At 35.1% G+C, this 26466-nt stretch overlaps 1 protein-coding gene and 1 long non-coding RNA gene across 3 annotated transcripts in view; both read right to left on the bottom strand.

The window, feature by feature from the left end:
* LOC135779296 (fucolectin-like) overlaps nt 1-26466 on the bottom strand; it is a 97742-nt gene that overhangs the window by 43929 nt on the left and 27347 nt on the right. The window contains exon 5 of one of the 2 annotated variants that reach the window (XM_073812696.1): nt 26082-26104. In XM_073812696.1, coding sequence (XP_073668797.1) covers nt 26082-26104 — 23 coding nt within the window. Of the gene's footprint in view, nt 1-26051; nt 26105-26466 lie in introns of those variants that run through there. The other variant, XM_073812697.1, reaches the window with a different exon arrangement.
* LOC135779330 (uncharacterized) lies at nt 9660-11935 on the bottom strand. Its single transcript, XR_010544765.2, has 3 exons — nt 11874-11935; nt 11413-11555; nt 9660-10338 (listed from the first exon to the last, which is right to left on the bottom strand). It is a non-coding gene; the product is annotated as an uncharacterized lncRNA (long non-coding RNA).

Below are 26466 nucleotides of genomic sequence, written 5' to 3'. Positions count from 1 at the left end.
CACAAAGATACAGGTAAAAGAGACCAAACGCTTATTTATTGCTTAGTTATTCACTAGAAGCTTAAAGAGTGATCAAACAAATGCATTATTGAGATGCACAACAAATTTAAATGATGCAGCCTTTGGCAAATTGACCACATGTAGGTGCAGAGAAATTCATGATATATAAAGGAATCCTCAATTAGAGTCTAAACACTGGTGGTGGTGGTGATGAAGAGGTGAATAGCAATGCTCAAGCTCCTGGTGAATAAAGAATAAAGAAACTCCATGCGTCACATTTCTTGAATTTCTTGAACATTTCCACCTTTTACCACTACAGAAGGAAAATATGACTTCAAATGCAGCACAGAAAAATGTAATAAATAGTCAGAAACCAAAATGGAATTTTAGTGTAATACAATTTTTATTTAATTATTTTAATTAATTTGGAGAGAATCCTTTGGCTGCCAGGGATGGGTCCAAATCTCATCACTAAAACAGAAGAGAAAGTGTGGAGCACAAATTATAACATGTCTTTTATAAATATAAGTTTCTTTTATTGTCATTTGTGAAACAGTTCAGATAAGAAAATTATAGTAGCCAAATAAAAAAACAAACAAAGTTAAAGTGAATAAATAAATAAATAAATAAATAAATAATGCATGCATTAATTGATAAAGCAAGCAAACAGAAGTTAACATACCATACTGGACAGGGCTCCCAGTCCACCAAAATGTCTGCTTTGCCCTATAAAGGAAACAACAAAACAAAAAAGCAAACAGATGAATTTCATTTTTAGCATGATGTTAAGATTATGTTTGGCTATAGGCATTAAGTTTAACTAACACAGTGGGTCACTGTTGATATTTACAGCATCTGATCATGGATTTTTCTGTTCCTTCTTAGCCTGCAATTCAAAAAGACTAAAAACAGAAAGTATCTACCTAACAATTATGATATCAATGTTATTTATTGCCCACAAGGAAGTATTTGAATCCTATATTAGACTCTGCATATGGTCTACACTATGCATTTCTTTTATGACTGTCTAACCTTTGTGACTGTTGTAAGTAGTTAGAGAAATAAGCAATAGAACTATAACAAATAACCAGGGGTAAAATAGCAATGTCAACACACTGATAAAAGCATCAATGTTTACGTACACTTACTCCTTTTAAGCTTTTTCTTATCAGGCATAAGCTTTGGTCCACCTGTAGGATAGAAGATTACAGTCCAGTCATATATCCACTAAGAAAAAACTCATTAATAAAAAGACGACAAAATGCTTAGTTGTAATGTGTGTCTGGTACTAAACATGGGCATCAGAAACAAAAAAATGTGGGTGGGTCTAAAATATTTACTGGGGTAGATACCATTTTCTTGTATTCTGGTGCATTTTAATATTAAAAAAATGCTTTTATAACCTAAAAGCTTTGTTTAGCGTGTTGTGGAAGTGCATCATGCAAAGTAGTAAAAACAAAAACAAAATGGAGTTTAATTTATAGGGACTCTAAATTAGAAAAGCGAAACGGATTTGAGGAAGCAGCAACTAAAATGTGGAACAGAGTTGAATTTATTAAGGCATTACTCTATTGCAGTGTTCTTCAACCCTGGTCCTGGAGGACCTCCTTCCAGAATGTTTTAGATGTCTCCTTAATCAACACACCTGTTTTAACTTATCAGCTTGTTAGGAAGACATTCTGGAAGGAGGCTGATGAGTTGGTTCAGGTGTTTTAAATAAGGAGACATCTAAAACTTTCTGGAAGGGGGTCCTCCAGGAGCAGGGTTGAAGAACACTGCTCTAGTGGAATAGACTTGATTGCCGGTGCCCTGACAAGTGAAAAGACTAAAGGTACATTCACATAAGCGATTTTGTCGCTCGTCTCTTCAAGAGGTCGTTTGGGGGTGTTTCTAAATCTGGTTGTCATAAACAAATGAGTAACGTCCACTCCAGTAACTGATAAGAGACAGATGATATGAACTCCACTGCTTCGCTCTCACTGGTAGTTGCTCCAGAAAATCGCTCATCATTTGCACAAGGTTAAGCTGCATTCAGACTAGCAGTGCGACGCGATTTCATTTATTTCAATGGAAGCTTGGTGACTTCTGGCAACACGACTGACAATGACCGTTGGCTTCTGAATGGGTGTGTCAAATTTGAGACAAGGTTGAGAAAAGTTTAACTTTATACAAATGATGAGCTACTTTCTGAAGTGACTACCAATGAGAGCAAAGCAGTTGAGTTCCTGTCATCCATCTGTAGTCAGTTACTGGAGTGGACGTTAATCATTTGTTTATGACAACTAGATTTAGACACTCCACTAACGACCTATTTGAAAGAGACGAGCGGCACAGTAACCAAGTCACACGTAATATGTATGAGGCTTTAAACTTTTCTTAAATTTGTCGTTCGGCTGGACCTCCCCAATCCGGTCCCCAAAGGTCACTGTCGCTCGTGTCATCGAGCTGGCATTGAAATTAATGAGATCGCGTCGCTCTGCGCTAGTCACTGCTAGTCTGAATGCAGCTATATGCACTAAGATTAAGATGCATTCTGGTCGATCGGAATACAAGTGGACTACACTAAACACAGGTTTAAACAGTGTTCAAAACGTTTTTGGGCTCATCCACTTTCGACCACATTCAGAGGTAGGCTTTCATTTTGTGAGCATGTAAAAGTTGTGCAAGCTTATTTCATCAATGGCTCTGAAAAATCAGAAAAAGCTCTTACATAAACATGTACAAAACACTGTGCAGCATGTTTACTAACACCACAAGCAGCAGACTTTGACATAATATTAGTTTGCGTCAATTTAAACCCCCCAATTCTCCCGCTCACTTTTAAACGAAAGCAGAGGGTCTCGCTCAGTTTCTCACAGTAATTAGGATGAAGTGGTCGAAAGTGGACAAAACAGATCAAGTCAACTCAAGGTTTATTTATATAGCACAGATTTAACACAAGTGTAGTGTGTTAATCCATCTGTAAAACAGATCAATTTAAATACCACCAATAATTACTCTACAAACATTATTTACATACCTGGCTTTTTCTTTTTGCGACAGAGTGCAAGATTTGTGACTGTGGCTGACCATGTGTAGACACCTGTGGGTTTGAAGAAAGAAAATTACTCATTAACCAAATAAACCTTTAACTTCTTATTTCAAATACTGGACAATCACAACATCACTGTGCAGCAGTACATGTATAAGTGTGAAGTACATGTATAGTTATTGTGATTTAAAGTTTTAAGTTAAGTGTTTATAAACAAGGACATTAAGGATCTACTGTATACATGATACTTAACATCTTCTGTAACTGTTTTTTTTTTTTTAAATAGCCTTTTGTTATGGGTGCTCTATAAGCAATGTAACTGTGTTTCAGCTGGTGCCAAGAGTTTGCTTTACTTTTAAAAATGTCTATAGTGTATTGCATGTACAAAAAATGAAGCATGACCTCATTAAAATCAAATCTACTTTATGGTTGATCTGAGTGGCAAAATATTCTGGTGCGGCTGAACAGATTTATACAACGTTACATGTCATCTTGTAAATACAGATTAGTGCTGTCAATCTTCCTCTGTTATCCCATTCAAAGTACATTTCATAGTATTTTTAATATTCAAATTATCCCAATATATTGAAATCTTAAAAAGTAGCCTAGTCACAGGCCTGTAATAAGCACATCTAATCATTCAATTGTGTCTTTATGAAACAAGAAAGACTAGACTATGACCATATTTAACACCTACAGCTACAAGTATAAGTGTAATAAATGACTCCGGTCCTTTGAATTATTTGAAATTAATGTACACCTGCGGTGTGATACTTCACTTTGCATCATGCCACATTACCACCTTGAATGTGCATTATTTTTGAATATTCGACTGCCCGTCATCAATTATTCCTAACGTAAAAAACATAGGAATAGTAATTTTGCACTTAAGATTTTTTGCACTTACAAATGACAATCCACATTGTGTGTTTTTTGATGTCTTGATGACACATGACAAAGACACCTATTTTAATGTCAGAAAACCCTATAACATGACATGTTTGAGTTCATTTTCGCAACTTGATTTCATGCGTCCTGCAATGTGACCATTTCACATGCACACAATGCAATGTTGATGCTGAAAATATATCAGCCTTAACCTGAATAAAGCTCTATGGGAAAACACTGGACAACAGGTAGCGTTAAGGTAACCCATAGGTTAAATACTTGAAACCCAGATATAAATGGCAACTCTTAAAATCTGTCTTAATTACCTTGGCCCTTTGTAGTGCTCGCCTGCTCCAGCTGCCCTTCCATAGTGTTCGCTGCCTCCACCTGTCCCTCTGTAGTGGTCGCCTGCTCCACCATGTTTGTCATCTCTTCCAGTTGTTTGCATTCTCCAGTGGGTCACAGGGTGTGAGGTGCAGTGTAACCAGCTGATCATAATGCCACTGAAATCCTGGGTCCAACCTGTGCAGGTTAAATCATAATGGATGTTTTAAAACATAAGACTTTAAAGGGATAGTTGACAAAAAAATGAAAATTCTGTTATAATTTTTGATCCTCATGTTGTTCTAAACCTTTATGAATTGTATTTCTTCTGTTAAACACACTTTGTGTTCATTTGAAAAAAAGAATCCCTTTAACCATGGGATTGGGCTGTACCTCTTAAGTGTTTGAATCATATGGTCTAATTTTTCCAAACCAGATTTATTGGCACTTTAGATTAGAGCTGAGGTAATGATAGACTACTGGATGTATTAGATATGTGCAAATCTATATTTGATTGATTCTATAGGACTATAACAAATACAATATATCTTTTGATCAGGAAAAAACAGAGTGCTTATATATTATCAATTCAAAGAATAACACCAAGTGTGATGTTTGTTTAAAGAAAAATGTATGCTTTATGCTTTCAAGTTAGCAGCAGCGTAAGTGTATGATGTCTCCAGCCAACATTTGATGGTTTCCTTTTTTGTGTTATTTCTGCTAATGGTCCATCTGCATTGTAAGCTCTACATTTCATATACAAGAGTATAATGAGATTCATTTTCATTTGATTCAGTAACTGAGTGACCTACAAAAGGACTTTACAAATTTCAATTGATGTGTGTCCCTACAAAAAAATGTTTAAGTCAGTGTGCCTAAACATTAAAAATGATGTTGTATGTGGGCTGAAAACAAATAAAATATGGCTTCTACAAAAAAAAAAACATTCCAAACATAATAATTCCTAAGTTAACATAGTTTGTATTCAGGTATATGCTTGAACCAAGTTAACTATGGGTACCAAATCCCATCCGCTTGTTTGTCTGACATCACACAGCACCGCTTCCGGGTCCAAAAGCTCTATCAGATGCTGAGGAAACAAACAAAAATACTGATATACAATCACAATTCTAACCTCTCTCTCTATGTGGACATCCCAGATGATCGTTCAGTCATTACAATGGTAGTGCACAGTGTGAGTTTATAAAAGCTTAGCTTAAATGCATGAAATCAATAAACTACCATGTTGTAAATGTCTGTTTAGATTTCACTCAAAATCAGTGAAGGCGTGGACCTGGAAACGGTATTCCTTACGTCACAAATTACCAAGTGGATTGTAGGCCAGTGTGCTGCAAGCTATAAATAGAAATGGCCTTAAAAGTACCCCATGCACAACTATCCATGTCTTAATTAATATTCATGATATATCGATCAATCACATAATCATAGTAGTTTGCTATCAAAATAAATGCCATAATTCTTCATCCCCAAATCTTGTGCAAATGCTTTCAAACCTCACAATACTATGCAGGTAAAAGAAGTGGACTGTAGAAATTGTTTGAGTCAGTTGTCTTATAAGTTGTTGTTTGCCAAATCTTACAGAATGGTTTGATGGAGTGCTGTTTGACTGTGTCTAAGGTTAGATAAATATTGAAATGCTTCAAATGTTTTGAAAAGATCCAGTGTTGTGCTAACAAACTTTGTGGTTATTTAAAAACAAAAACCTCTCCCAACGTTTTACTGTCAATGAGTTTGGGTGTTGATGACTGAATTTCAGTTTTATGGAGTGAGCTATCCTTTCAAAGGGAACATTTCACAAGACTTGGCGTCCCCACAGTATGTATGTAAAGTTTTAGCTTAAAATACCATATAGATAATTTATTATAACATGTTAAAATAGCCACTTTGTAGGAGTGGAATCTTTTGACATTACAAGGGGAGCCAATGACCTATTTTTTCCACATGCTTGCAGAAAATGGTTTGTGTTACCGTTTTTTTTTTTTTTACATTTTCTAGGTTGATAGAAGCACTGGGGACCCAATTATAGCACTTATACATGGAAAAAGTCAGATTTTCATGATATGTCCCCTTTAAGAATTTAATATTGATCAAATCTTTTGCCTACTCAACACAAGCTGTGAACTGTGACTTTAAAAATACAGTGCATGCATCTCACCTTCACAAAGGTATTCATAAAAGGAACCGATCTTCTGAAGGTAGTCCTGGGCATAGGCGATAATCTCTCACACTTAATATTTTGCTTCTTGGTCTCCTTTTCACGAAGCAGAACTGGCTTGTTTCCAGTAGCATGGAGTTTGTCAAGCTGCAATGACAACATTGTGTATTTACTGAATGGAATATTGGTTAATGTCATTCAGGATATTTTTTACTTCATGGTGAGTTTAGCTTTTGTATAACCAAGTAAGAAAACAGGAAAGAGTAATACATTAAAAGAAAACAGCAAAAACATAAATGACATCATAAGGTTAGTAGGTTTGGCTGGTAACTATGGAAACTATTGTGCAATTGGACAGTGACAATCTACTGTATACATTTATTCAAAATAAAGGCCAAATGTTAATCATTAAATAGGTTGCTTTGGATGAACTACAGAATCTGCAATAGTAGTATGAATGCAGTCTATTTGATAATTGTCATTCAGAGAATTCCCAAGTGTCACTTATATTTTGTTGTGGTAGATAATTTAGGACTGTGATGTGTTAAAGTGAAAATGTGTTTACTGAAGAGAATTGCCACTAAAATAAAAACAATATATTAAAAGAGATATACAAGAATATGTAAGAAATTCTACTTACTAGGGCTGCACGATAAATCGCACGTGATTGTCATGCGCATCTCGTCAGTAAAGCCGGTTCTTTGATTAGTAGTACACCAACATCACCTGCTTTGAGATGGAGCAGCATTTACTACACAAAGCCATAGTTACCTGACAACCGGGGCAATTTCGCATTAATTATCGCCTGCAATATGTATGCGATATGGCCCAGCTTGTCAGTGAACTATGGCTTTGTGTAGTAAACAAAGGCTCTTAAAAGTGCCTTTGGGTTTATAAAATAAGCAACGTTAAATGTAAGTTGTAACAGGTGATTCGATTGACAGGATCTGCAGGGAGAACAGAAAATGTTTATTATGTAGTGTAAATTAGCTCTAATATAAGGCTTAAATAGTGTACCCCAATAGTGGGGATTCCTATTTTCTTACAAATATTATAAGACAAATATTAAAACTTTAGACTATATTAAGCTCACACAATAAAGCAATGACCACTTTAAGTTACCCTAATGTTGATAACCCTGCTGAAAAAAACAGCATCAAACCAGCATGGGAATTATTGGTCTATGCTGGTTTAGCTGGTGGTCACCAGCATACCAGCACCAAAACACAACATATGCTGGTATGACCAGCATGGGATGCTGGTGCTAATGCTGGTTTGATGCTGGTTTAGCTGGTGCTAATGCTGGTTTAGCTGGTGTTCACTAGCAAATCAGCACCAAAACACAACATATGCTGGTCTTGCTGTTTTTTTCAGCAGGGAACTTATACTAGGTTAACGTTAGCTTCTTAAAGGCGCTCTAAGCGAATAATGTGCGACGTCACTTCCTGTTGATGTTTGAACTGTTTTCAAACAGACAGAGGGGGGCGCGCAAGATGGCGACCTGAACGGTTGTGTTGGTACGAGCTCTGAGATTTTTTCGTTGAGTTTGCATCATCTGGGCGAACTTGTACTGTACAAGGTGAGGTGTGAGACCTATCATTAAAGTAGAATGCTTGTAGTTTATTAATAAAAACCTAAACAGAAGACGGTGACTTATTTGATGATCCACATTGCCTGCCAGCGTGCAAAACTTTCAAAATGCCAAAGAACAAGGACAGAAAGTTACATTCTTCGCTTTTTGAAGCATCAGCTGGAGACTTGGATTTATCTCCAAATACTCCAGCGGCCAGTCCTCTCTCAAAAAAACCCTGTCATGAAGAATCCCAAGTCTCTAATGCCGATATACTTCGCGCTGTCAATGCCCTCACGGATCGCTTTTCAGCAATGGAACAACAAATAACCCAGAACTCGGTCGCTATTGTAAATCTTTCAAAAACGGCTGATTTCGTGGCCGAGGAGATGAAGTCGCTATCGGCAAGGGTCAAACATAACGAGAACAAGGTGTCGCAAATCGACCAGGTTGTCCGGATGGTTCAAGTCAAATGTGATCAAGCCGAGATTTACAGTAGAAGATGGAATTTAAGGCTAAACAACCTTAAAGAAACGGAAGGAGAAAACCTTAGATCCAAAGTGCTTGACATTTTAAAGACTCTGACCCCGGACGAGGTAGATGACATCCGATTTTGCGTTGACACGATCCACAGGATTGGACGTCCCGGGACGGGTGGTAATTGCCCTAGACCGGTCATCATCCAGTTCGCGCTCCGGACCTACAGAGAGAAAGTCTGGAAAGCTGCGCGGGATCATCCTGCACTTAAGGAAAGAGGTATTCGCCTGGCAGAGGACCTGACATTTGCAGAAAGACAACAGAGGAAGTTGCTATGGCCAAAGGTAAAGGCGGCGAGAGAAGAGGGGAAGAGAGCTTACTTTCGTGGAGCAGATGCTTTTATTGACGGTGAAAAACTGTCTGTTGACGAATATCAAGATGAATATTGACTGTAGTTATTAATGGCTGTGCTGGCAGTCGAATTTGAAATATCGTGCTCAGTCTTTGAGTCACCAACGTTCGTCCAGGTGATGTCACTCTTCGAAGTTTGGAGTGGATCACTACCGACTGGTTGTTATTTCATTGTTTCAGGGTTCTTATATATCATTGTTCTGACATCCAATTAAGATTATTTATGTCTGATTTTGTTTTTAGTTGTTTAAAGATTATTTCTATTAATGTTAGGGGTTTACGAGACAGCACTAAAAGGAAGTCCATGTTTATTTTTGTTAGGCGTACAAATGCAAATATAATTTTTCTTCAAGAGACTCATTCATGTGAAACTGATGTTAAATGGTGGCATTCCCAATGGGGAGACAAACTCTTCTGTTGTCATGCTTCTCATCATTCAGCAGGTGTCGCTATTCTTCTGAATAAGTTCAAAGGTGACGTATTGGAATCTGTTACACTCTAAAAAGAAAAGGTTCTAAAATGAACCTTTTGAAGTTCCTGGAGATTGCAACTGTGGGGGAACCTTTGAGGTTCATTTTTGAACCTTTTTAAAAAGGTTCCAATTAGAACCCTTTTTTGAAGGTGCTTTAAAGAACCAGCAGAGTTCCTTTTCGAACCTTCTTCTGGACATTATAATAATTATTATTATTATTATTGTTATTACTATTATTATTATTATTATTATTATTATATTATTATTAATTACTACATTACACTTTTTTATAACAGACACAACATCATGATACTTCATTAAATGTTTATTGCATACATAACATGACAGCACTTTAAACAAACAGGCTAAAGACAAAACATTCTCTAAAAAACAACCTTAATATTTCAGTCAATCATTCAACAATTTAATTCAACATTTAACAGAATGTAAATGAATATATCATTGATATATGTAAGAAATAATTGACGACAGGCCATTGAATTATAAGAAAATAATGCACACCCAAGGTGGTAATGTGGCATGACGCGAAGCGGGTTGCCCTTACACCGCGGGTGTGCATTATTTTCAAATAATTCAAAGGACCGCAGTCAATTATTCCGCTTATACCACAGTTACCACAAACATTTCTCTGCTGCCTATTTTTAAGACATTTGACAAGTTAGGTGTGCGGTTATCGAAAAATAATGCATGCTCGTGGAACATTTCTCAACCAATCAGAATAAAGAATTAAACAGCCCCATGGTATAATTTAAATATATATAATTAAAAATTAATGTTGATTCCTCCACATTATGTATTTACACTCCAACATACAGTAATTTAAACAATTAATTATTCAATGTTGAAGATGAAGTTGACTGCACAACAAGAGCTGGTGACATCTTCTACCTCACAGACTTTCTCACCTTCCATCATTATCTCCAGGATTGAATCTGCACCGGTAGAACCGGGTTGGGTGTATTTGGTACCTATAAAAAAGAAAGTGATAATGTTATACAAAGCTCATACTTGATTTAATATTATAAAGAAATATTATTTTTAAACTTTAAAAACATTCCAACTTCCCAGTTCAGATGCTTTTTTAGGAATTTTGACATGTCACAATCAGTGGCAGCCGATGACTTTTGAGGGTGCACAATGCGAAGCTCGGCATGTGTGTGGTTTGTCCTTTCAAAATATGTGTTCTGGGCTTCGAGTTATCCTATGTGCATCAAGTGTTCGGAGTGTCATGTGTGTTGCTTGCGTATACAAAATATGTGTTTGTTGCGTCATTTGAACCATGTGCATCGTGTGTTTTGTCAAAATAAGTTCCTGCTGCAGACACGTCTAAAGGCCGTTTCACACGGTAGGCGGCAACCGCGAGTGTTTAGTTATTTTTCAATAGGAGACGTGCGGAAAGCGGCAAAACGGGGGCGGTTACAGAGGTGAAGCGGAGTTGGTCCACACGCCTTGCTCGTGCACCCAAAATCCTATTCCGTTGAAGATAAACATATTTGCTCTAAATGCTGCACAAAACGCTTCCAATACAAGAGAAAAGCTGAAGCCGCGCGGCGATTTTGCCGCTTACCGCGTACCGTGTGAAACGGCCATAAAGGGTTTATGATAAAAGAGACGCTCGTGTTTGCCAACTCTCATAACTCATGCGTAATCAGAGTGTACTGTTAAGGGAGTGTCTTGGGTGTGTTTTGTGAACGTGAGCTTCTCTTTTATCATAAATGGTTTTGACGCGTATGCAGCAGGAACTTATTTTGACAAAACACACGATGCACATGGTTCAAATGACGCAACAAACACATATTTTGAAAACGCAAGCAACACACATGACACTTCGAACACTTATTTTGAATTAGCGCCTCTCGGATGAGCAATCACAAGCTGCCACTGCTGCTTTTACTGAATCCTGAAGGTCAGTCTGTTTGTGACAATTACCTCTTTCTATACTGTACATGTCTTGGTTTTCCTCAGTCTTATAGAATAAAAAACACAAAGCATTTTACAATTATAATTGTTCATTAAGGTGTCACTTTGTCTGACATACTTACCACTGAACTGGTTATCTGTTGGACCCTTGATGAAATCTTGTGGTTCCTTACTTACATATTCTCTTCCAGTTTTGTCTCTCAAGAACTGGTATTCGGTGACAAGGGATAAGCACACCTTGTTTTATCGGTCACTTGTTGGACACCTGAAAATAGAAGATATAAGTGTTCAGATGCAAAACCCTCCAAGTGTGCCTTTACATGCTTTTTTGTAAATTAGCTTTTTTTATCAGCCTCTTATTGGATTCTGCCAAAAAAACTTTATTTCTAAATAGCCTGAGGCAGAAGTATTTGATGAACATATAATACTTGCCTGCAGTATTTGATGAAAAGTTGACCTAACCCTAACCATAACTTATAAAATTTAATATTAATATAAAAATAAATAAAAATATATATGTTGATTTGACAAAAATGCTGCAAATTTTTTTACAGTATAAAGTAATTAGATGTAAAACACTTACTTATGACTGATGTGTGTAATCTTATACTTTTTTTTCTGTAGTCTAATGAATTTAACTTTCATTTTAGGAAAACATTTAGCTATCATATTCTTCTCAGTTAGGTTCATTAACGTATCCCCATCAATTTCATTCTCTAAAACAAGGAGTAGAAGATGACAAATGTAAACAAAATTGCATGCTGAATTATATATTGCAGCTTAACAGTTAAAAAGAGAAGGCATTTCTGTGAGATTAACCTTGAAATTTTAGGTTAAATTTGTGGAAACGTTTTCCAGTCAACCAATTACATCTTGAGTAGTCCATTGAATAAAGTCTGTGTTTGTTTCAGTCCCTAGAAAAATAATTGCAGTTTAGAGGAGAATGATATCACATAAAAGTTCATTTGCAAAGATAAATATACATTTATATACTATTCATATTATTTTTTTAGCCTACTATATCAAAAATAGGTTACATCACTTTTGTGATTCATATCTGAAGATTCCCATTATTTCCAGACATCTGGTCTTAGATATTTTCTTCAAAAATACTCAAAATACGCAGCCCACGCTTTAATATTAACATTAGGCTACATAACGTTAATGTTAATTTCAATTTTTTATAAAGTGAATAGTAAAATTGTTAGGTTTTACCTCAGATAGGTGCGCTGTTCCTCTCAGTCCCTGTGCTCGCGCTGCAACGGTTGTAACGGTTTTTCCGCGTGAAACCTTGCGCGTGTATGCGTGACTGCGGCTGCCGTAATTACTCATAAACAGTAATTACGTCATGGTGCTGATAGGTCTCGGACCGGTTTCATGGACTCACAAACGTTTGCTGCCAGCTATATTGTTTCAGACATGGGCGGAAATCCCGGGGGGGTCGGGGGGGACAGGACCCCCCCTATCTGAGGGTTGTCCCCCCTAAATTATCATTAGAATATGTGTATTGAAAATAATTTAATGATTTATAATACTTAAACTAGTTGTGTAAGAAGTGAAACAATACAAATGCAAACGGAGCAACAACAAAAAAACGTTTTAAATATTTGGATTCCCCCTCCCTTGCCTCACAGTGGTTTGGTCCACTGCCCACGCCCCTTTTACCTCACCACCACACATTCCGGTGGTAGAGAAGTGTACGGAGCCGACGCGTTAATAAGCTATATACAATACAACGTTTCCCATCACTTATCAGTTTATCCTCATATGTTTTAAAACTGGACTATTTTGACATATAAACATGAACATATTTCGTTTTCTGAGAACAGAAGCAGATAAACGATCAAGAAAACATTTTTATGCATTCATGCAGAGGTGAGGCAGAGCTGAAAGTAACAAATTACATTTACTCACCTTGCTGTAACTGAGTTTTTTGTGTACTTTTACTTTGAGTAGTTTTTAAAATCTGTACTTTACTTTTACTTAAGTATGTTTAAAGTATTGTTGGTTACTTCGCTACATGTTAAATCATATCCGTTACTGAGTAAAAATAAATAAAAAAGTAAGGTGATAAAGACGCGCCACGGTCGGATGATTGATTGATGGGCGGGGGAACGCGCAAAAAGAACCATGGAGAGGGACGAGACAGGCGCAGGCTAATGCAGACCCTCAATTCAATTCTTACGAAAGAAACCCCTGGCCATTGACGCAAAGCGATTGTTTCATTCAGGTAGGGTTCATGCTCTTGAGTACGGAGTTTGAGAATTGCCGACCGTGTTTAACCGCTAATTTGCACGATGCATTTTTAATACATGCGCATTATCTTCCGAGGTCTAGCAGCTTCGCGTCAAGTCAAACAACTTGAGAACGTCCTCGAGAATGCGCAGATCATTAGACATTGCAGAGAGAGAGAGAGCGCGAGAGAGATAGATTGAAAGACATCAGGTACACAGGTCTGGGAGCTAATAAACGTGTAAAGGATGTATAGTGTATAGCCATGGCACTCATCTCATTATATGTTCATTTATGTATATAGTTTAATAACAATGTATGTTACCAGCAATACATCAATTACAACCTTCATATAATGATTGTATTTACTAGCTGCTGACCTCATATTATTTTTGCTTCAAAAGTGCATAACTCACCTGTAAAAATCATTAAATAATTCCATAAATGTTTCTTAGTTATAAAAAGCTTTTTATTTTATTAACATTTGTTATTGCACTTTAATTGTAGAGATGTTTACAATTAAAAACATAGTTTGAGATGTATATATCCTTCCTTTGTGAACTATACTAGAAACCTCTCCCCGCTGTAAAAAAGTAACTCTTAAAATTAAAATGACTTTTTACTTGAGTAGATTTTTAGACCAGTAACTTTACTTTTACTTAAGTAAAATATTATTAAAGTAACTTTACTTTTACTTAAGTAACATATTATTAAAGTAACTTTACTATTACTTAAGTAGAAAATTGTATTACTCTTTTCACCTCTGCATTCATATGTATTAAAATTAAATTTGCGTCCGTTCATAGAGAAAGAGAAACGTTTTCTATCTGTACCCATTTCCTTGCAAGTACAATTTTGCCTGTATTATTGGTGTCCCCTTCAAAAATTGTTCTTGAAAAATTTTATGTTTATTGTCCCCCCCAACATTTAGATGAGATTTTCGCCCCTGGTTTCAGAGGATGTTGCCGTTGGTAAAAGATTATGTTCTGGCATATCTTATTTATTTTATTATACATGCATTAAATAGGTTCTGAATGACACTTGGAGATGCTTTTGATTGGTACCTGTCGCAAATCATCTATTGAGGTTCATTTGAATAGACCCAAATGAAGCTTAGGCTACTGCACACACACGCACGCACACACACACACACACACACACACAATTCGTTACATATGTAATAACAAAAAAAAAATAATAAATAGGCTATATTAATGATAACACACAAGGTTGTTTTTGTTAACCTTAGAAAATGCATTAACATTTATATGTCTTTATTAAGGTTTGTTAATGTCAATACAATATTAGTTAATTAGTTCATTGTGTATTAACTCATTTAACAGTTACAACTTTATATTTTAATAATGTATTAGTAAATGCTGAAATTAACATGAACTAAGACGAGTGATGAATGCTGTAGTATTGTTCATTGTTAGTTCATGTGAATAGGCATGAACTAAACATAACAAAAACAACCTTATTGTAATACTACTACTACTACTACTACTACTACTAATATTAATAATAATAATAATATGCAGATCATGCAGATTGTATAGGCTTCTTGTATTATTAAGGATATTATTATTATTATAATTATTATTCTTATTATTAGCCTATACAATTATAAAATCTTAACAGTCTGACTCCATTTTAGAAAAGGTTCATAAAGGAACCTTCACAAAAGGTCAGGATCTAAAATGAACCCTTTGACAACAACAAAGGTTCTAAAAAGAACTGTCTAAATAACCAAGGGTATTTATAGAACCTGTAAGTTCAACTTTGAACCTTTATAATTATTAAAAGTTCATATTTGAACTTCTTGGTTCTTTTTTTAACTCTAAAGGTTCAATGTCTTCTAAGAGTGTACCTCCAAAGAAGGTAGATGGTTACTTTTGGTTGTTAAACTGGATAACTCTGTATTCGTTTTGGGGAATGTTTATGGTCATAATTCTTCAGGTCAAGCTAAAAATATGTCTAAAGAGATCACACAATCTGTATCAGTATTAATGGGGAAATATCAAAATGCTTTTTTGATAATGGGCGGTGATTTTAATGATGCCCCTGATGATTTCTTAGATCGTTTCCCTCCTCATACGACACCTTCTTCAAAGTTTAAATTTACTACCTTTCTATGTACCCATTTTTCTATAGTGGATATTTGGAGATTCTTGAACTTTAACGAAAGGGATTACTCATGGAGTAACTCCTCTAGGTCCTTACAGTCAAGGATTGATTTATGGTTAATTGACCCAGGATGTGTTAAGTATGTTACTGAGGTTACTTATTCTCATGCACCTCTTTCGGATCATAAAATGATTATTTTGGTACCCTCTGGTTGTGATATTAAAAATAATAGTATGCGAGGCTATTGGAAATTAAATAACAAATTGCTTAATAATGAGGGCTTTATTACACAAGTTCGAGAAGACGCTCAACAGATTTTTGGGAGTAAGCAAATGTCACATGTGAAGAAATGGGAGTTATTTAAATTTAAAGTTAGGCAGTCTGCCGTAAATTTTAGTAAATTAGTAAAAAATGATCAACTAAATAAGGAAAAGGCACTTATGATAGAATTAAACTTACTTTTGAAAAAAGATAACCTTACAGAAGATGAAAAAGTAAGATTGGAGACATTAAAAACTCAAATTGATCAGATTTATATCAATACAGCAAAAGGAGCATTTATTCGTTCCAGAGCAAAGTGGTTAGAAAAGGGGGAAAAGAACACAAGCTACTTTTTTTCATTAGAAAAACGAAATTATAAAAGACAAATGATTTCCTCTCTTAAAATTGATGATGTACCCACTTCAAATCCAAAATTGATTGCAAATTATGTTGAATCCTTTTACTCCCATTTATATAAATCTGAATTTGATTTGGATAAATGTTCTGGCTTCTTTGAATCAGTTAAGCAATGGGTCCCATCTATTTCGACTCAATTTCGAGACCTTTGTGATGAAAAACTAGGGAAGCAAGAGTTGGTTACAGCTATTCGTTCAATGAAAAATAAATAAATAAATAAATAAATCGCCAGGCACAGATGGTCTCTCAGTTGAATTTTATCTCTGTTTTTGGGATATTATTGAAAATCCATTATTTGAAATGTATAAGGAATGTATTGAATCAAATGAATTATCAACTACTATGAAACAGGGACTAATAACCTTACTCCCAAAACCAGATAAAGATCATTTGATTTTGGATAGCTGGCGACCTATAACTTTATTAAATGTAGATTATAAATTGTTATCTCGTGTTTATGCGGTTCGTTTAAAAAAAGGTCTAAACGAAATTATAAATGAGTGTCAAACCGGGTTCATGGCTGGTCGGCATAAGCTGGAACATTAGACTGATTTTGGATTTATTAGACTATTCAAATTTGGTGGAATCAGAGGCTTTAATTGTTTTTCTTGATTTCCATAAAGCTTTTGACACTATTGAGCATCAATTTATGTATAGGGCACTTAAATTGTTTGGTTTTGGGGAAAGATTTGTTTCTATAATTGAAATGTTTCACAGAGGTATTAATAGTTCTATTAATTTATATCCAAACACTTCTAAAAGATTTCCCATTTGTAGAGGAGTGCGTCAAGGATGTCCTATATCCCCCTTTTTATTTCTTATTGTAGTAGAGTTTCTGTCCATTAAAGTTTTGAATTCTCCAATTGTTCAAGGAATTACCATCTTCAACAAACAGATTAGATTGACTCAGCTGGCAGATGATACTGTTCTTTTCTTGAAAGATAAAGAACAGTTGCCTGCAGCTTTACAGTTAGTAAACACCTTTTCTGTTGCTTCTGGTTTAAGGTTAAATGTAACAAAATGTGAAATAATGTGCCTTTATGAATCAAATGAAATAATGTTATGTAACATCCCAGTAAAAAATAAGATTAAGTATTTAGGAATAAATGTTACAAAAGATAAAGTGGAGAGACAAGAACTAAATTTTTCCCCTAAACTTGCAAAAGCCCAAAAAATATTTAATAACTGGCTTCAAAGAGACTTGACTATTATAGGTAGAGTCCTTCTAACCAAGGTAGAAGGGGTATCTAGGTTTGTTTATCCGGCATTATCCCTCTTTGTTCAAGATTCAATTTGTAAGAAAATTAATGATTTATTTACTAAATTTGTTTGGAGAAATAGACATCATCATTTAAGAAAGGAAGTTCTGCAGGCTCCAAGGAATGAAGGGGGATTCGAGCTTTTGGATTTTTTTGATTTAAACTATACTTTCAAAGTCAAATGGCTCAGAAACTGTCTCCTTAAATCAGACTCAATATGGTTTTTTATACCATACAATGTTTTCAAGAAGGTTGGAGGTTTACGTTTTTTGTTAATGTGTGATTATTCTACTAACAAATTGCCTGTGGCGTTATCCAATTTCTATCAACAAGCTCTCAAGGCCTGGAAGTTATGTTACGTACATAACTTCTCTCCACATAAAGCAATCTTGTGGAATAATGCCTATATTACAGTTAACCGGAAATCTATTTATTTACAGAGTTGGATGGATAAAGGAATTTATTTTGTGTCTGACCTTTTTGATCAGTCAGCTCAATTACTTTCTTATGAAAATTTTATGACTAAATGGGCATTTCCTATTAAATACAGAGAATATTATTCTGTAATTAAAGCCATTCCCACAGGTTTATTGATGTTAATGAGAAGCCATATGTCATCCCTTAACATTTGTAGAATAGATCCTGTTCTTTATTTAAATGGGGTGGATATTAATAGTAAAAAATGCACAAATAAGTTTATTAGGAATCTATTTTATGAAAAGAGATGTATTAAGCCTAGAGGGAAATTTTTTTGGGACAGTTGTTTTCCAGAGACTATTTGGAAAAAAGCTTGGTTACTTCCCTTTCGGTTTTGCATATCTAACAAACTTCGAGAAGTGCATCTGAAAATACTTCATAATATCTTTGTTAGTAATTATACTTTATCAAAATTTATGGATATTGATGAAAAATGTTCATTTTGCTCAGATGAGCCAGAAAGAACTTTACATCTTTTTTTTGAATGTTGTCACTCCAAAAAATTCTGGGAAGATTTATCTATACACTTTCAACAGAAGTCTGGTTATAATTGTGAATTAACATCCAAAGATGTTATCTTGTATTTTGAATCAAATAATCCATCTGTTAAATTTATGATGAATATTATGATTTTATTTGGAAAATTTCATATTCACAAAAGTAGAAGAAATAATTTAAAACCTTGCTTGAAAGTTTTCATGATTGACTTTGATGTATATATTGAGTCTATCCAATGTATTGATAACAAAAAATGTAGAGATACATTGTTATATGCCAAAGAATTGAAGTTAATTGAAAATTGAACTATGCTGTCTCATTTTATTTTTGTAATAGTTTTATTTACTTATTTTATTTATTTATTTTTTTTCTTTGTGTATTGTAAACCCAAATTCCTTAACATTTTATCTCTTTGGATGTCTTGTCATGTTGTATGTTTGTTCAATAAAAAAAAAAAAAAAAAAAATTTCAAACAGACAGAGCGTAGCTAACTCCTCCCCCTCCCCCTCCCTTCCGTGCTTTCATGAACGCGCCCAACCCCCACCCCCAAATCCTTCTTGCCGTTTATTGGCTGGAATACTTTGTTTTGTTTTGTGCTGGCTAGGTTTGGCCATTTGTTGATATTGCCGTTTGTGAAGCCTGGGCTGTCTACAGAGATCGCGTTTTTTTACAGTTTGATCAGCGGACAGGCAGCAAGCAGATAGTGAGGAGATGTTTCCGGTATGTAACAAAAAATGTTTTATGGTCTAAAACGCTTCAATTCGCTTAGAGCACCTTTAATGGGACTTTAATTACGTTAGACTTCCCTTGCGAAAATTAAACATTGTTTTACTACAGTTAAGAAATAACCATGGATTTGAAAAAGAAGTTAAACCATGTTTGGTTTAGTAAAACCATTTAGCAAATAATCGATACACACAAACCGTGGTTACTACACTTTTACCACAAAAACATGGTTAATTTTCGCACGGGTATGACAATGTCAGCCTAATGCCAAAAGAAAGGCGTAAAGTATAACATTTATACAAATAGTGAACTTTAAACGAAAGCATCGTGACTTACCTGAACAGTGATTTACGCGTAATGAGAGAATCCCTGTCAATTACGAGTACCGAAGAAGAAATCACCCAATAGCAAAGAGGACTGGCTCAGATTCCATAGCAACGGAGGCAGAGAGGATTCTGGGAAATGCAGGCGTCGAAACTGACTTATTTTTTTTTTACAATCAAAGTAGAAACAATCAAAATTGATGGCCATAACATCGTATTGTTGAACTATCAAGCACACGTTAGTGTTCATGTGTTGAGAAAATATTGTGATCTGCAGCGGGCCCACATGTCGTTTCAGCTGGTGCCTTCACCATAGTAGATGTCGATAAGGCTCATGGGTACTGTAGTATTTACTCTTGTATTTGACACACGAAACCGATCGAAAAATCAATATTTCTCAGAAAAAACGGCAACATTTGGAAACGATTGCAGTAGCAAAACTCTGCCATCTCGTAAATTAACAATTATGTACTGCTGACGATGGTTTACAATGGCGATCATCATGCAGAATATTAAACAAATAAAAAAGGAGAAACATCTCCTGATTAAATGTTGAGTAAATAGCGCTTAAAGTGTAATAAATTAATGACAAATAAAGTAAAACAATACAGCTCCCGGGTATATACTATTGCAATACATTAGATTAAATTCGTGCTGAAATACACGAAAAAATAATAGGACAAAAAAACGTGGTGCAGGCACGAAAAATACTTCCTATTGAAATACATTAGATTGAAAGTCGTTCTGACTAGCACGAAAAAAAGGGGAAAATCGTGTCCATGAACACGAATCAATAGATTAAATTACGTGACTATGTCACGAACTGCCGTGAGACTGGGTTGATTTGAAAGGTGAGACTTTGTTTAATATGTTTAATCTCAAAAGTAACCGAAAAGTAACCTGGTCTGTCCTGTATGTCAGCGCGTTGTCAGTGTCTGCTCCGCTCTGTATTTTAAACTGCGTGAGAACATGGTGGGGCGTATAACACAGACTGTTAACAATTGTTTTAAATAGTATTTAAAAATTCTTTATGATAAAAATGTTTTTTAAATATTTTAATAACACGGTTTTGCCGGTTATAGAGTTCTAATGACGGTGTTCAACTATAACCGTCGGTCTCACGGTTATATAATGACCGTCACAGCCCTAAATAGGAGAACATTTTGCAACACATATCTACATTCCTTACAGCTTATTGTTGTTGCCATTGTTATCCAGACTGTTGCCAATGCGGATCTGAGCACCTATTATCCTCTCTCCACAACAGTCTTCACGATTAGTGATGATAACTTTGTTAATACTGTAGATACCTTCAAGGTCCACTCTCCACCAGGGATTATTTTCATTTGTAGTATGAGTGCAGGGGTGTATTCCAGAAAGCAGGGTTAACTTACCATCAGATTAACCCCGAACTTTGGGTTGATCAACCCCAAACTTGCTTACTCGGGGTATGTCGGTTCCAAAACACAGTTTAAGAGTTAGGTCAATCAACTCGCTGAAAGTAACCCAGAGTTAACGCGCGCTCATGGTAACAACATAAAGGCATTGTCAATGGATCGCAGATTTCACGAGTCACCATGGAAACGTCAGAGAACTTAAAAGTTTTTAAATGAGAAATAACATTATAAACTAATATTTTCTGGCAAAATCAACGTTTTATAATCGGCTTAGAAGTGCGTGATTACAAAACAGATCAAATTAATTAATTAAATAATTAATACGAACCCATTTTACCCCATTTAAGTCCAATATTATATGTGTCTCAACGAAAATACACACAATTTTATTTAAAATAATCTAAAACAATCTAAAATAATTAATATAGTCAAAATAATCATAGATTTTATATATGATTGTAAACATATGAATTATGAATATATTTTCCCCTGTGAAAAGTAACAATGGTTTTACTACAGTAAAAAACATGGTTACAGTAAAACCATGGTAACCACAAAATAACCATGGTTTTCAAAAAAACATAGTTAAACGATGGTTAGTGTACACTCTAAAAACCGTTGGGTTATTTGTTTTACCCAATAGGTGGGTTAAACGTATTGGGTTGTTCTGTTGGGTTATTCCTAGCTTGTATTGGGTTATTTCCATAACAACCCAGAGAGTTGGGTTAAAATCGGGCTCACGTCACGCATTTTGAATTTCAACGGTTGACCGGTGCCACTGCTGAGTGCGGACAGACACGAGAGGTACGTTTTAAAATATATATCTCTGTGTAATGTTTTATTTTGCTACAAAGTGTCTTTAAGCTCTAACACACAGTAAACTATCAGTCACGTTTAAATAAGTGTACAAAAACGCTGTTGTCTAGTTTTTGTCCGTTACACCTGTTCCATTCATTAACTGTTATCGATGACAAACGCGTTTTTAAGCAATCATAAACGTAGAGAGACATTGCAATTTATTTTAATACTAAACAGCACCAACAGCATGAGCCCTTACGAAAATGAATCATTTCTTCTTTTAGTAGTATAACGTTAGTTTCATGGCGTATTGATTGTCATATTGCTTTAACCATGCTTTCTGTAACAGACAATGTTGTTTTGTTTAAAGTGTAGTAAAAACCGTTTTTTAACTTTTGTAATGGATGCAACCGGCTGTTTTTTGCTCCAAATATTTTTTTAGCCGGTCTGTGTTATAGACACAGAGCTGTAATATAAATGTGATTCTGAATGTAAATGTCTTAAGAAATGACTCGATGGCATTTTATTGTCGTCTTACTTCAGTATAATCCCTGATAAAGCGCTGCACGTCTACTACTGTTTACTGTAACCCCGGTAACGGTTGAATTTGCAATTCAGCGCCATCTACTGTCAAAGTAGAGTATTTATTCAGCGTGCCAGATGTGTTTGCTTTGAGATTTAATTAATTATTCTTTTCTTTAAATGTAGACATTCTTGGAGATGTTGCATTAAAAACCTTACAAAATGGCCAGCAAGATGGTTCAGCCTTCCTACAGTACCAAGAGGCAAAGCAAACATTTATTAATTTGCAACCTGTAAGTATCATTTATGACACTTGTTTTTTTTAACCTGTTTATGTGTGCATATTTACATTGTGAAAATTCTGTCTTCAGGTCAGAAAACAAACATAATTCAGTATTTGGAGGAGGAGGTATGACGAAGACCCCATGTCCTCCTATGGGATGAATTCGACTAATCACAAGCCTTTGTTATCGTGGGGAGGCATGGCCCTGGAGCAAGACCAGCAGTTGACATGTGCTTTAATATTTTTTTTTACATTTTATACAGAGTATCCCAAGCCTTTCACTACTGTTAAGTAGTTTCTGTAACACACAATACATTTTGTACCATGTGATGTTTCCTGAACACACTGTCACCTGCTTAAAGGGACAGTTCCCCCAAAAATGAAAATTGTCATAATTCCTCTCCTGTCGTTACAAACCTGTACACATTTTTTTGTTCTGATGACCACAAAGGAAGATATTTTGAGTAATGTTTGAAACCAAACAGATCATGAGCCCCATTGACTGTTATAGTAGGAAAAAAGAATACTATGAAAATGAATGGGGCTCATGATCGGTTTTATTTTTTAAACATTCTTTGAAATATACCTTTGTGGTTATCAAAGTAAAGACTTAAATACAGGTTTATAACAACATGAGAGGGAGAAAATGATGACAAAATGTGTGAACTATGCTTTTAAGCAGTTTTTAGTTGGATAAGATTGAGTAGATTTGTTTTGTTCTTATGTTTTTGTTTATTTATGTATGTATGTATACGTATATGTATGTATGTGTGTATGTATTTATGCTTCTATACATGTATGTATTTATACATTTAAATGCAGGTGCAAATGACTAAATGAAATTAAAGCATTATAAATGTATTTGTAAGTTTTGAATTATTTATTTATAAAGCAAATAATAGTAATAAATAATAATAATAATAATAATAATGGGGTTAAAACAGCATTGCAAAAATAACCCAACAAACTGGTTATTTCATAACCCAACTAATTGGGTAAAACTTTCTACCCAATGCATTGGGTTAAAATAACCCAACAATGGGTCGGTGCTATAGTAACCCACCATTGGGTTATTTATTGGGTTATTTTTAACCCAACTGTTTTTAGTGAGTAGTAAAACCATGGTTCTGCTGATAGTAATCAATGCACAAAAAAAACATGGTTACTACAACTATACACCAATAAAACCATGGTTAATTTCATAAGAGTTGTGGCACATAAAGTGCAAATACATCATAAGGCTTATTTAAAGTTGTTGTTTTTTTTAGATATGATTGTATTGTGTAGGCATAAAATGCACTATGATAATATTCACTATGTTGTACTTATTTTACTTCTGCTCCTTTGGGTGACCCTGTTTAGTTTTAGGACTTTCCTTGTATGACACTGTGTCACCATCTTTTTTAACATTTACTGATAGCTGATAGATTAATGCACCCTCTTTTAATTGTAAAGCTTCCTTACAGTCCTTACAGATTTTCAATAATGTTGTGTAATGCTTTTCATTACACTACACTAAGAATGATCATTCATTTGCATTGGACGATTAGGATCTGCTGTGACAGAATTGGAGAATAGAAATGTTACATTAGTGTCAATAGTAACATGTTGTAATATATGTCCTGTATCATCTAATATATGCAAATATCTCAATTTCCCTTTGCTCAAAAATGATAGCTCAGGAAAGCAGCTACAAAAGGTCAATTTTAAAGAAATAAAGGTGATTTAGAAAAACACCAACTATAGATCAAATGTAGAGAGAGGGCTAAGGATCTGAAGTGCATGTTTAAGAAATAAATATTATACTATGAAATATATATTTATAATTTCATTTCATTGTGTACATGATTCTAACTGATATAATAGAAAATCTCTGACCACTATGCCATGTCTGTGATTCAATGGTGTTTCACCTAATGAAGTCTGTGCTTCACCTGTGTCACTATGTGGGTCAGTGTTAAATCATGCCTGTGCTTCATGGGTGTCATTCTGTGGGCCAGGTCAGATGCACATGCCTATCAGAGACTGCAGGCAGGGGTAACTTCGATCCCTCAGTAATTATTATTATGATAGGCATCATGTGTTTCTATTTGTTATATCCATTTACTGTAACATTGCCACATTGTCACTTAAGTAACATAGGTTAAGATTCATTAATGACAATGTATTTGCACACACATTTATTATAACTTTAGATTCATCTCAAATTATCTAGTAAGTGAAAGATGAGGTTATTTATGAATTGACAAAATTGATAGGGAAATTTACTTTATTGTTAACATTAATTAACTGATGGAATTATGTTTCATACATCCACTGATATTTGGAGATATATTACTAATGAACATAATTAAATGTATAGTATTTAGTCCGAACACAAATATGAATAAATTTTTAATTAAATTTAATTAATAATAAAATTTATAGTAATTAGTCCAATCACCAATAACAATCCATGTTATTAAAAAAATAGTTTCTTTAAAAAAAATTCATATCACACATTTTTTAAGACAGCAATAAATATTCGCGACTGTAAATATAATAAAATAAAATAAATGCTTTAACATTGTAATATTATGCAAAATATATGCTTCCACGCCCGCTGTACGCTCGTCATAAGTGCACGCATGCGCAGACTTCCTCCGAAGCCTCGTTTTATTAACTAAAATGAACTTACCCTGCAACATAACCTGCTCCGGAGCAGGTTATCTTCAGAGAGTCAGTTGCTATGGTTACTTACATAACCCGAAAGTTACCTCCGTTTTTGGAACCGAAAGCAGAGGTTATCCGCTTACTTACTCCTAAACTTACCCGGGTAAGCCACATAACCAGCTTTCTGGAATACACCCCAGGAGCCCTTATGGTAATTTGTTTCTATGTTACCATCTACAGCAAGATCAGCATCTGCTAATTCATTGTAAGTGGAGGACTGGACTAGCCTGGTATAACCAGACTCTCGTACATTCATTTCATTTGTACAGAGAGTCTGGCCACGCTCCATAGCAAAGCGTTACTTCCGTTAAGGAGGGTCCATTGTTGAAGTTTAAAACTATTGGATCTGCCCAGAGTCACTCAGGATCTGCCAAAGCCAATCGCTAACATGTGGTCGTGACGTATATCATGCACCGAAACCGTCCGGAAACAAGAAGTCAGAATAATCAGACAAACAAAAGTTAGCAAACCTGGTTCTTGCTCCGGCTTTAACCTCTGTATATTCGGCAGTTTTGCAACAACGGACCGAATAGCTTTTCTCACGTCTTTCTCCGCTGCCATTACTGAACTACAACTCAAACTGACGCACGACCTCAACGTCATCGTTCTTAGCCACCCCCATCTGTTCGCTGATTGGTCCTGCAGATTTTTGCAGGAGAAAACGAAACTCTATAGAGAAATCCCAGACGTACTGTTGAAGCGAAATGAAAAATAAGCGGAAGCACGTAGGAGGGCGGAGCCAGGCTAGGACTGGACAGCATTGGCTCCTAAAGCAATGTTATCTGTTTAGAATAAAACATAAACAAAACACTTCTTTCATTGATAAAGTAAATTATAATGGGCATTTTTTCTTGCCAGGGATAAGTGTGCCAAGTGTTCTTTGTGAAAACAAACAAGATAAAAACTTTTGTTAAGAGTGTATATTCAAAGCAATGAAAAAAAACTTACACAGAGTACAATTGATTAGTTAATAAAATAACAGTCATTCATTCTAACATTGATATGTAACTTCTGTCGGTTTTTTACCTGTATACACCTCAACCTCACACAGAGTGAGGATTTTTTTTGTTCCAGGTAGAAAGATGTTGACATATCGTCCCTGAATAGACTTAAACTCAAATGTTTCTGTGAGCAGAGGAGCAGT

This window comes from Paramisgurnus dabryanus, chromosome 19, assembly GCF_030506205.2.
Source record: "Paramisgurnus dabryanus chromosome 19, PD_genome_1.1, whole genome shotgun sequence".
NCBI classification, from domain to species: domain Eukaryota; kingdom Metazoa; phylum Chordata; class Actinopteri; order Cypriniformes; family Cobitidae; genus Paramisgurnus; species Paramisgurnus dabryanus.
Note: the sequence above shows the minus strand (reverse complement) of the source record. Positions and strands in the feature narration are given on the sequence as shown.